Source organism: Numenius arquata, chromosome 15 (genome assembly GCF_964106895.1).
Source record: "Numenius arquata chromosome 15, bNumArq3.hap1.1, whole genome shotgun sequence".
Classification (NCBI taxonomy): domain Eukaryota; kingdom Metazoa; phylum Chordata; class Aves; order Charadriiformes; family Scolopacidae; genus Numenius; species Numenius arquata.
In genome coordinates this window covers 4,443,744-4,456,021 of record NC_133590.1, presented here as the reverse complement: position 1 = coordinate 4,456,021, position 12,278 = coordinate 4,443,744, and the positions used below count along the sequence as shown (strand labels likewise).

At 37.5% G+C, this 12,278-nt stretch overlaps 1 protein-coding gene across 1 annotated transcript in view; it reads left to right on the top strand.

Moving 5' to 3' along the window:
• CFAP43 (cilia and flagella associated protein 43) overlaps positions 1-12,278 on the top strand; it is a 50,534-nt gene that overhangs the window by 8,583 nt on the left and 29,673 nt on the right. Inside the window, 7 exon segments of the mRNA XM_074158975.1 lie at positions 168-318; positions 5,003-5,153; positions 7,174-7,236; positions 8,373-8,452; positions 9,176-9,307; positions 10,408-10,524; positions 11,621-11,701. Coding sequence (XP_074015076.1) covers positions 168-318; positions 5,003-5,153; positions 7,174-7,236; positions 8,373-8,452; positions 9,176-9,307; positions 10,408-10,524; positions 11,621-11,701 — 775 coding nt within the window.

Sequence of the window (12,278 nt, the reverse complement as noted above, 5' to 3'; positions counted from 1 at the left end):
CATGTAGAATGATTGTCTACCACAGGCCTCCATTACTCTTGCAGAAGTAAAGCCCATTAACCGAGTTGGTGTCTCACAGTTTTGAAAACATGCTTCTCAGTTTTGTATCACCATTTACTAGTTGTAATATTTCTTCTCCTCAGACAGTGTCTCTTGCTTTTTCATAGCCCTGTGAAACTCCATGATGGACAAGGGTCTGTGAGTCCTCATAAGGATTTGTTTTTCCCAGTTTCCTATGGTGAAGATTCGTACTATGGTCCTGATTTGCCAGTTTCTGCCGTTGCTGGACTGGTAGGAGATGAAGCAGAAACATTCCTGGTAGTTACTGATTTTTTCCCTTTTTATTATTCCAAGTCACTATGCTTTTTATGTAAATGGTTGTTAACAAATTAATACTTTTAATGTCTGTTAAACAGGTACAACCCAGTAAATAGATTTATTGTCTCAACAATGTTTTTGAAATCCATTTTGACAGGAAGCTTACAAGACATGCTGCTACTGTGCAGTGCAGTACAACGTAGAGATTTCTCACACAGGTCCTAGCATGGTAATAGATCTGTGCAGTGGAGGTATGAATCTGTATCCCAGAAGCAGTAGAAGCATGTCAGCATTTAACCATTCCCAAGCTATTATGACCTGCTCAAAGCTTGAAAACCTATTCCCGTGCTAACCTTCAGATATCCTTACTTCCCTCTGAGATTTGTGTTCTTTTTGACTCTGAAAACGTTTCAAGCTACAGAAACATTGAAGGCTTTATTCCAGACAGCAACCCCTGCTTCTGAAATACCTTCCCATACCACTGTCAGTGTTGGATCTGCCCATTTGTCTCACTTGTATTTGATCACTGACTTGTTAGCCTCCCATGAGATGTTTCTTTTGAGAGGCTTCAAAAGCGTCCTCATTTTGTTTGAAATTTACTTTTGCCTGACTACCAATTAGAAGCAGCTGCCGGTGTGAAAACATTTAACTTGCAAATCTGGGATTCTCTTCTAAGATTAGGACCATCAATTTCTATCTGGGGGCTTGTGGTATATGCGAGACACCAAAACTACCATGCATAAGATGATACTGGCATTATACTACCTCTTTTCAAGGGACAAATGTGAGTTCTGTATTATCAAATGAGTATACCACAGATTTCTGCCATAAACTTTTCTTATAAAGCAGAATAAAAACTAAAAATAGGGAATGATGCTTTCCTGACCTCATCCTCTTTTCATGGCTTCATGCATTCAGGTTCTCAGAGGTTTTTAACTGTCTAACTGCTGAGGCCCTTTGTTTCCAGGAGAATCAATAACTGCAAACAAACATCCTGCACTGATGCTGATGACACATGAACTGCTTATATTTCAAATGACTTAGAACATGTGAAATGAAGATAATGTATGCTCATGAGGGGTATTGCCTTTTTCTTCTGCCATGCTGCCTCTTACATTATGTGCAGATGATAAACTGCAAAAAATACTTTGTTCTTTAACCTGTAAAGTGAATTACGAGAGGTATTGAGGAAAAGAACAACTCCCATATTAGGTCTGTGAGGTTTATAGAATTTGTCTGTCCTTGTATGGATGCTGTTCAATTCAGGAATAGTAGGTTTTTATGCTTGAACTTGCAGAACCATGTCGTGAACTTTTCCACATGGAAAAGTTTGTGCTTTCAACCATACTAGATACCACTATAGGGTCTTTGCATTCCCAACTGCCTTCAGAAAAAAACAGATTACTTTTTAGCACCTTCAAGGTGATTGTTCTCCTTATACATAGAAATACTGCTGGAGTAAGAGTAGATTGTTCTGACAGGCTTTGATGAAGATTTTCTTTTCTTTCAAATTACATGGTAAATATTTTGATAGTTAATTACTGTCCAAATTCCCTAGATGGGTGTATTTTAGTTGTGAATATTGACAAGGTAACGAACACCAGGTTATTTAGAAAAGAAAGCTTTTGCAGAAATACAAGCTGCTGCTGTTCCTTTTGTTGGTGGGGAGGTACGTTGTTTCCTGTGTACTAAATTCTGAGGTACTACACTCACAGTTTAGTACCAGGAGGCACTGAATCAATTTCTGGCATGTTTTTACCTTGCTCCAAACTGTGATAGCTGAGTAATTTTAGCAAGACTTGCATTTATTGTGCCTTATAGTGCTAATTCTCCCCTCCACGCATGCCTGTGCACATACACGCTCTCAGTAGCCTCGCAGAAAAACTGAGCTACTACTAGATCCTGTTACTGCCCACACCTGGGGGGAATCACACACGTATGTCTTGTCAGGTTAAGCATCCCCTTCCAGCACTCTGACATGGAACACAGAGTTGTGCCAAGGCAATTCCTACACAAGTTGATCAGAATATACTTCATGGAGAAGATACTTCTTTGAAATATTGTTTTATCAAGATCCTCATGTTGAAAAGTGTCTATTGCAGCAACTTTGAGAGAGATTGAAATGACTGAAGTTGCCGAGTTCCTCAGATATCAAGATGTCTTCAGACTACAGTTGCTGTAAAGGACCAGGCTATCCAAAACAGAGGTGCTATAACTACCATTTTTCACTGTCTTTATAAATTGACAGGTTACTATCACTGATGATTTGTGTTCCATTGCAAATGTCCATAAGCAGTTATCTGACTCTGGCCTAAAATCTGTGCCTCGACATTTTTAAATGGAGCTATTGGAGTTATTTTCCTCTTTACTGTCATCAGTGCTTTTTTAGTTAGTAAGAGGCAACCTGCTTCTCCTGTGATAGTTAATGAGGTACATTCCATTGAATGCAGTGGGAATATTATCATGGCCTGATGAAGGTCTCCCTATCTCCGCAGAATTCAACAGAGGGATTTTTTTTTTTCTTTATCACTAAATCCAAGTCAGTTGAGATGGATGCTTACATCAATGTGAAAAACATCAAAAGTGGAGAACCATTTATTTAGACTCTTACTTAAAGGAGTTGTCTTCAACCTGTAGTCTGTAGCCCACTCCTAAGGAATGTGTGAGAGGCAAGTAAGAAAAGCAGGCCCGTTATCAGTGCACTTGTTTGCTCCTTTGAAATGTGTTACTCCGGAACAAGATACTGAGGCTGGGTGTGTACCAAAGTGTATCCACAACGGGGCAGCAGAGTGAAAGGAATTGAGATGTCCTACAGCTTTCAATCCTTTTCTTTCTTGCAATATATTGATCTAGTTTTGTTTCAGTATTTCTTACAGTTGGGACCTGAGTTTTCTGAATATGCTTTACCGTGACAAGCCCACCTGACTCCACTTTGTCCCCAGGACCAACTTTATTCCATTGTCTTTTTATAAAACTTTTCATGATAAGGATCCATCATGGATTATTTTCTCTGAAGAGGTAGTCCTCAAAAGGGAGAGAAGCTCAAAAAAACCCATCATCATCATTATTATTATTATTATGCCACACCGTACCAATGCACAGTTCAAGAAGCAACCTGGTTTGGGATTTACATGATGTCATCCTAGGAAGAGTGTATTTTACCTAGTTTATGTGTAAGAATAGTCATGACAGCAGGTGCAAAGGAGCATTACAGAAGTTGCCTTTACACAGAAGTCTTCTGATTCACAGTAGTTCAGTTATAACCTTCCCAAAGATTTGTGATGTTCAAGCCTCATAAAATCAGTGAAAATGCCTATATTAAATGTTTCTCTGGGTGACGGAAAGCCCTATGTTATAGATTTATTACTGTTAGTCCTATTTGATTTATAAAGTAAATGTTAATATACTTTATTTCTGTAGCATTTTCCCTGAGAAATTCAAAATGCTTTGTAAGCATAGAGAGCAGGTTACTTACCCAGAATCATATAGCAAGCCCTTGGCATATTTTACTAATGAAATCTAGGTCCTGATGAATCTCTGTCCTATGTTTTCATCACAAATCCATCCTTATTTCCTCTTTTTATAGAACCTTTAGTGAGAGAGCAGGTATTTTATAGAATAATAGACTCTTCTTGGTTTTCATCCATCATATTGTCTCTTGTTCCTCACCACTTCTGCTCACATGCGTGATTCTCCAAGTCTTCTCTTTTAAAGGTTCTCACAAGGATTTCTTGTGTTTTGTTCACCTCTCCCCCTCCCTGAATTCTCTTCCACCTAGTTCTTTCTGTCATGGTATTTATATGACCCCTTTTGCTGTTGTATCTGAACAGGTCACTGTCTTTAATAATGTTTGCTGGAGAAGTTCTGTTCTTCCTGTTTTGTGGATGACAGATTTATGAGATTTATTTTAGCAAAATGAAATTCAAGACATATGGGAAGTCTGTGGCAGGGATATTTCTAGAACTAATTTGCAGATGACCCAAAGGTTGACAGAGCTGTTTTACAGAGCAATTTGGAATATATGATAAGATAAGCTATTCAAACAAAATGTGTTCTAGCACTGCCGAGTACGCAGAACCACATGTACAAGTTATGTCTATAAAGTGGAAGACTATTCCGAAAAGCAGTTTGAAATGAGTTTGTCAGGGTGAAGTCATAGTGGGTAACCATTTCAGTTTGGGCTTGCAGTGCTATTCTGATGTTACAAAAAAAATTAATCATCTAGAGGCTCAATGTGTTGAATTTTATCATAATTTTATCATTAAAAAATTGGGAGATGACCTGGTTATGGTAGGTCAGTATCTTTGTGAGGGTAGGGAAGATATTGGAGGGAATTCCAAGCTAGAGGACAAAACTGTAGCAGATGCAAGTGCTGGAGAATAAATCCACATAAATTCAAATTTTAAAATATATAATTTTAAAAATGCAGTTCATAATTTTATCAGGCTTCTCGGGAGAGAGGTGAGTTCTCCACCACTGTCTCCAGTCATAGACTATTTTGAAAATGTTCTTGTTTCTCAAGTTACTAGCTTCAGTGAAGGGATGACTGAATAAAATAAAGCTGATGTTATGCCAGTGGTGAGACTCTATGAGGTAATGATTTCTTTTTGCCCTAAAATGTATGTAACTGCTTGTACAGATATTTGTCAATTGTTGATTGAACTTGTTTATTTTTGTGCTGAAGCCTAGAAATTATATTAGGCCCTCAGTGCATCCTACTGCCCACTGCTGGACTGCAACCTCAGGAGTTTACGTGGGCTGTGAAGAAGGATATGTTTTGGCAATTGATGCTGAGACATGCAGTGTTTCTACTCTTCAACAAAAACCTCTACCTGGTAAGAAATAGCTGCATTGTGTGTTTTGTTCAAGTAGGGAGGAGAGTGAATAGGTGAAACCTTTTTTTGCTTTCTTCTGTTCTCCGACTGTGTACCTTACAGAAATGGTAAAGCTATATTTTATTAATATGATAAACATTTGAGAATGTCTTTTGAACTTTTCTGTGGGTTTCTTGAGCACCTAATAATTGGCTTTCTTTTTTTGCTGGTAAAACAAAGAGAAATTTAAACACATCAAAACTGATAAAATGAACAATAGTTCCGGGAGCCCGGATCTTATTAACCAGCCCTACTAGATTAACATAAAACTATTAATAGACTGGCTATACACAGTCCTTTCCCTATTAGTTAAGTACCAATAATTCATTTTATTTTGCATGGAATATTGAATTGTCCTCATTTGGTATGTTAGACAATGTTAAAACAGATCTTTGAATATGAATGTTAAGTCTTCAAACAACAAAACTGAATTTAATGTAATGTTGCTTAAGAGAATTCCTTAAGGTTGGCTCTTACATAAACTGTTTTCTAATGAAATCAAGTCTGTAAAGACTCTCAGGCTTTACTGCAGAAGGTATGAAGCACAGAGAGTGAACAGAAGATGTCTTTGGCTTCAAACAAAGAAATCTGCTTTTAATTTATTCTGGAATGGGGGGACTCAGTACATGACCCTCAGACTGGTTGTAGCTTGAGGAGGTGATTTTTCTGCCCTATGTGTATTCCCACCTGGCTTTTTTCAGGGGCATCTTTGGGAGGCTAGTGACTGGCTAAAGTTTTCTGGCAACGGCATCCCATTCCAAGCATTCTTTTTTTCTGGGAATCCTGAGGTCTTTCACCTGCTACCTGCCACATACTGCCCTTCCGTGCCCATTTGGAGGGCTCCTGAGCTGGAGGACAGTGGGACACAGCCAGCATAAAATGTTCTAGCAATGGCAACCTGTGCGCTATTGTCCTTTGCAGGGCTGGAAGGTGTCGGTTCTGCTGTGCACATGAAGTTCACTGGTTCACTCAGGTCTAAGAGGAGTACTGGAATATGCTTCTCCCTAGCACTAGAACTGGGTGATAGATATCCTGTTGTAGACCGGCATAGAACTGTTTCTCTACTAAACACTGAGCCAGTGTTAACAGACAGGCTGGTGATAATCTTGTTTTCTTCTTTTGCCATGTAATACATTATTTTTTAAGCTACAGCAAGTGTCCTTGACTTTTCCAAAGTACTGTATCTCTGTTCAGTTTTGATAGTTAACATAGAAATGTAAGGCTGCTCTTAAAAAAAAAAACAAACAACAAACCAGCATTATTTGTCTGCTTTTGAAATTATCAGAGTTTTAAGTTTACGAAATCAAGAGTTGGAAATCATCAACAAATAAAAAGCTGAGGTATGACCAGAAATGTTTTTGCCAGTTCAGGAGAAGGCAACAAGAATATTTCCCACTTGAGTTTTTCTTTGGTCTGTGTATTCTTCTTTGAGTCTTGTCCTAAAACTGTGTAACAAAATTTTCTGTATTCGTATTGTACTGAAACATATGCTTAATTTAAAACATACTGCAATCTGTATCTATTTAGTAGAATGCTTATGTGCACGTCCAACTTCAAGCACATGCTAAATTCCTGTTACGGTGTTGCAAACAGGATCATAAGCAGCCACATTTTACTTGGGCTTTTTTGTCAGACTGACTGAAGTTTCCTTCTTAATTACATCACATTAAAAAAAAAAAAAAATCATGGTTAGAAATAACGATACCAAAACTTAGCGCTAGAACATTGATAAATCTGCATCTGTACCACTCTCCGTGCCAAGTATTGCTATCTCCCTTTTACAGCTGTAAGCTGAATCACAGAAAGATTGTGCCTGCTCAGTTGCATAAATGACAGAAATGGTTATTGGGGAAGAATGTGCATTTTTGATTCAGTATAGTGAACCTAGCCTTTTCTTCAGTAGGTTGGAATACAACTGGCTATTATTGCAATATTGACATACAAACAAGGTTAACATTATAAATTGTTTTCTTTTCTGCAGAACACATGCGTAAAATGTCAGATGTGGTGTCATATGTTCATAGAGAAGTACAGAAAAAGAAAGGTATTTCCATGTTCAAATCAAGTTAATAGATTTTTATGAACACCAGTGATATCTGGGAGTAATAATGTGCGAGTACAGGTGGAAACCACTGGTAGAAAAACTCAACTCACACTGGCCTCTGTAAGACACGTTGATGGCAATCTTTTTATATGTTTACATGAGAAATAATTAACAGCTTTTGGGCTAACAGACAGCCAAATGAATAGCCTCAGGAGAAACTGTGGCAGTGAAATAATTTCTGTTCATTCAAATTTGAATTAGAATAAGTGATGCTAGAGTGGGTTCCCTAATGCTTAGTTTTAATAACTTTTTTTAGAACTGCAATCACTTATAATTTATTTGTGTTAGGGTTTAGGGGTTTGTTTAGGATTTTGTTTCAAACACTTTGGTTTGGTCTCCACAGTACAAAAAGGATATTCACATAATCGACAGAGTTCACCACGGGGCCACAAAGATTATTGCAGAGTCTTAGTACATGCCACACAAAGATGGGCTAAGAGAAATATGTTCAGCCTGGAGAAAAGGAAATGGAGGATTTTACTATTGCTTCAGTGACATAATTAAAGGTTACAGAGACGACGGAACCAGACAGGCAAAGGACACAGTTTGCATCCACAGAAATTCTGGTTATTTATTAGGGAAAAAAAATAGTTTCACAGTGAACATAGGCAGTGGGAGAATTTGCCCTGAAAAGCTATGGAATTTCCATTCTTGGGGATATTCAGACCTCAGCTGGATATGACTCTGCACAACGTGATCTAACATTGAAGTTGTTTCTAAGTTTGAAGTTGGCTCTGTGTTGAGCAGGAGGTTAGAACAGAGGACTTCTAGGGTCCCTTCCAACCTAAATGATTCTATGATTCTGCTATTGACAAACTTTAATGTGGCTATTTAGCAGCCTTTACAAAATTTAATGATTTCTCAAAATAATTTCTAGTTCATCGGACAACAGTAGTCCTGTCACTTCACATTATGTGTACCAACCTCCTTGTTCATTATCACAGCAAGAAGTCCAAAGAATATACAGCCCATGGAGCCTTTTTACTCACAAATAGTAAATCATCTCAGATTTGAAGTTGAGACACATTTTTGCAATAAATTAAAGTAAATAATTTATGTCATTTTTGTGCTCTCAGGTGGCAAACCAAAGGAACTGGGAAACCGAGTGTTTTTTTCTATGGCATTTTGTAACGAGGGACTGTATGCAGCTGGACGCGTAAGGCATCCTTTATGACTTTGACTTACTCTTATTGTGTGAAAATCAGAGAACATTCAAATGGAGTATATGTGCAGACTTCACTGCAAAACCAGGAGTTAGGAAAAATGGAGGGCTGCAGAACTATAAAAGTCCTCCCTGGCATTGTATATTTTTTCTTTGTTAAGACTTGAGACAAGAAAATGGAAGGGGGCAGGGTGGGAAGAGATTCCTTTTTTGTAGTCAGAGAAGCAACAAAAGAGAACAATCATATTTTTAACAAAAGGCAACGAGTATTTTAGAGGAACAGAAAAGAAGGATGGACAAAAAACAGGAAAGGAGAGAAAATGGCCAAGAGAACTACCAAATTGTTTTGTGCAAAACCTGAGTCAATAACCCAAACTGACAATGCTTAAGAATGGGGCAAATTCTTACACTGTCTCAAAAAAACCAATACAAATTCTTAAGTATTAACTGATGAGAGTCTCCTGTTATCAAACAAAAGTAGGACTTGTTAGTAAGATTGTTAGTAAGACTTGTATTAAAGAACACCTTCATTTTTCAATAGATTTATTATCCAGGTTTAAGAGTCCTCTGGATTTAAACATACTGAAGGCAAATGAGGCCGTTAGTGATGTGGTATGGTTAAACACTCTTGCTTTTGAGATTTTCAGAAGTTCTTGCAGTTCAGTTTGCAAGGATAAATCACCTAGACCTGATGTGGATTTGTACTTTTCTGCACAGGAGGGCATGTTATTCTTTTATCACATCCAAGGTCTGCAGTATGAGATGAAAATCTGTGCCGATATCTTACAACCCATATCCAGCCTCGTATTCTCTCCTGATTATACCATGCTTCTGCTTGTCACTGACAAGGTATAGCATTTGAGACAATAGCATTGTGTAATGGGATGTTCCTGTGATTCTATATGTGTATGCTGATACTATTAGTATAAAATGGCTGTAATGTAATCACACAAGTCAACTAATTATATCAGAGGTGAATTTAGTTCATCTTGTGCTTTTGAATGAAAAATTGGAAAGACTTTTAATGAAGAGCAATTGTCTCCCACAGATAGTGGATTATAAAGTACCTAGTGCTGAGATTTCCCAGAAGAAATACTTGTGTGTTTACAGGGGAGTAAATGTTCAACGTCTCCAGTGTGTCCAGGTCATGTGGAACCTACTGAGCGTGAGCTTTAGGCGTGATGTGTAAGGATGCACAGGAAGGAAAGTGTCGCTTGGTTACATCAGACCATACAATAGAGTTATTCTGTGCATGTACCTGAATTTGTCTGGCAACCCAGTCCAAGATCCTGCTTTGACCAGCTTGATGTGCAGAAATCTTACACAAGGGTCCCAAATCCTCTAATTCCACCTGTTTTTCCAGACTTTTAATCATTCAAATTGGCATTTTTAAGGCTCTTGAAATGTTTTTGTTGCATGTGTGTGAGTTGGGAGGTTCTGTGTTCAGGACAGCAGTGCAATGGTAACTTTGATCCCACTCTCTGATTTCATTCTCCTTTTTTAACATGGCTAGAGATGTTCTAAAATCTTTCTTAATATTAGTTATTAATTGTTTCTAAGAGGTTTTGAGATCTTTAGATAAAACCAACTCTTAAAGCTTAAGATTTATGATTTATGTTTTGTGTTGTTTTAGAATATTGATTCCTGCAGTAACATGAAATAGGGTGGTTTTAAATTGTTTAAGCAATTTTGAGAAACAAAAATTCTTAAAAATGGGACTACCTGGATCACTCTAAAATGAACTAACCTGATCTTCAGCTAGTGCAAATTCATATAATCCAGTAAATTCAGCTGAATTCTACTGAGCACTTTTTACCACAGTTTAGAGTCAAATATAAAACTTTAAAGGGTGAAGCTCAGAAAGATGTATATTTTTTGTTGGAGTCTTTGAAAGCTTTTAATGAAGTGTTTCGTAGCCCAATGATAGATTATTTCTCTTTATTTGCCAGGGGACAGTCTATACTTACAAACCTGTGCACTGTGGAGAAGCTGTCAAACTCTTGGATGCATGCAGCACTTGTTTTCTGGCGGCTGATTTTCTTACTCCGGGGGACAAGTACTGTGTGGTAAGAAATGGTATTCTTTCTCATATGTAATTGTGGCTCTTTTCAGGTAATCAGTACGTTGCTAAGGCACAAAATCAAAAGCCTTGCAGAGATTGGAACTGTTCTGATATTTGTTACAGTTGTGTAACTTATTGTTAAATGGCAATAATTCAGGTATGGCCTATAAAAGGATCTTGCCCTAGAATGCAAGGTGGGTAATTCACAGACTGCTAAAATGTCATACGGGTTCTGCTGTTGATTTGTGTGACTCGCTATTGTTCAAGAACATAGCTGAGCAAAAGGTGGATTCAGTTCAGAGAATAGATGTTGGAACAAGAAATTCCTACTATCTTTTCAGCCTTCGGCACAAATTGGAACAGCCTGAGAGATGCTTCTGTCCTGGGTCCAGGGACAAAGAAGTCCTGACTCATGGATCTGTTCATTCTGAGCAATTCCTTGCTTTCCTCCTATGTCTTTGACTCCTGCAAGACATATATTTTAGCCAACGAGTCTGATTGATCTCCAGGCCATGAATTCTTCAAGTAGCCAGCCTAGGAACCCTGGGGTCTTAATCGATTAGGTTTGCTGAATCTGTTTGTTTGTTGTTAGCACAGGAATGATAGATTTTACCTGACTCTGAATGAGGCTTGATTGATCTCTAGCCATACTTTACTGTGGAATTATAAAATAGCCCAGATATAGGAAGAACTGGAGCACCATTATGATATGCATCATTTTTCATGACAGAAAACAAGACCTCTCCTTAAGCCCTTTCATACACAAAGAAAATTATAAACAGGTTTATTTATTGCTGGCTGAATGGTGGGAGTGCTAATATTGATCAAGCTTACATGTTTTGCCCTAAATTGTCTCATTCTGCTTAAAGACCATTCCCGTAGTTGCAGCGATTCACGGAAGTTACTAAATGTTTTCCTTAGACAGGTGTACCTTGCGGCAACTGGACTTAAAGGAAAAGCAAGATAATCCCAAGGAAAACTAGTTGATCTGCTGTGCTTGGACATTAGTTGAGTTTATGTTCTATAGAAGATCACTAGTCATTTCCAGACTATTTGGTTATTCCACCCTCTTTTGACTATGTTTTTCCTCTGTCCAACAGTCTGTAACAAGTTCAGGTGAAGTACAAGTTTGGTTCCTGGAAGATGGAACTTGTCTCAGCAAGCTGAACCTTAATATTGAGGTACGTGTAACCAGGAGCTTATATAGTGACTGATACTTAAAATTTTCTTTAGTATTTTTCAATTCATAGCATAATATTCCACAGATTTGGATCAATCTGTGCTGGGGAAAGCTCAGTAGTGTCTTTGAACAACCCATGAAAGAGTTTTTATAAAGATTATATTTCAGAACGTTTCCTTGAACTAATCATGTATTTAACTTGGCCATAAAGTGACGGAAACATTTCAACCTAATGTCCTAGTGATGTGTCTGTAAGCATGTATTTGTAAATAACAATCTAAATTTTATGATATTACTTTATTAAATTTTAATTTTTACTGAGTGTCAGAACTAAAAGGAACATTTTCAAGTGTATAAAAACTAAATACCTTGACTGACCTGAAAAACAGGTTTTAGGAATTGAGTTGATAAAAGTATTTCACACTGTTGATGCTTTGTCTTGATTTAGGATGTATTCAGACCCTGAAATCTGACATAGTAAGAAAAAAAATCACTTTCTATAACAGCTATACACACAGCAGTGTACTTGTGTTATTTGAGTGGAACTTTTTTCACTTAAAATCTGGATAATGGATATA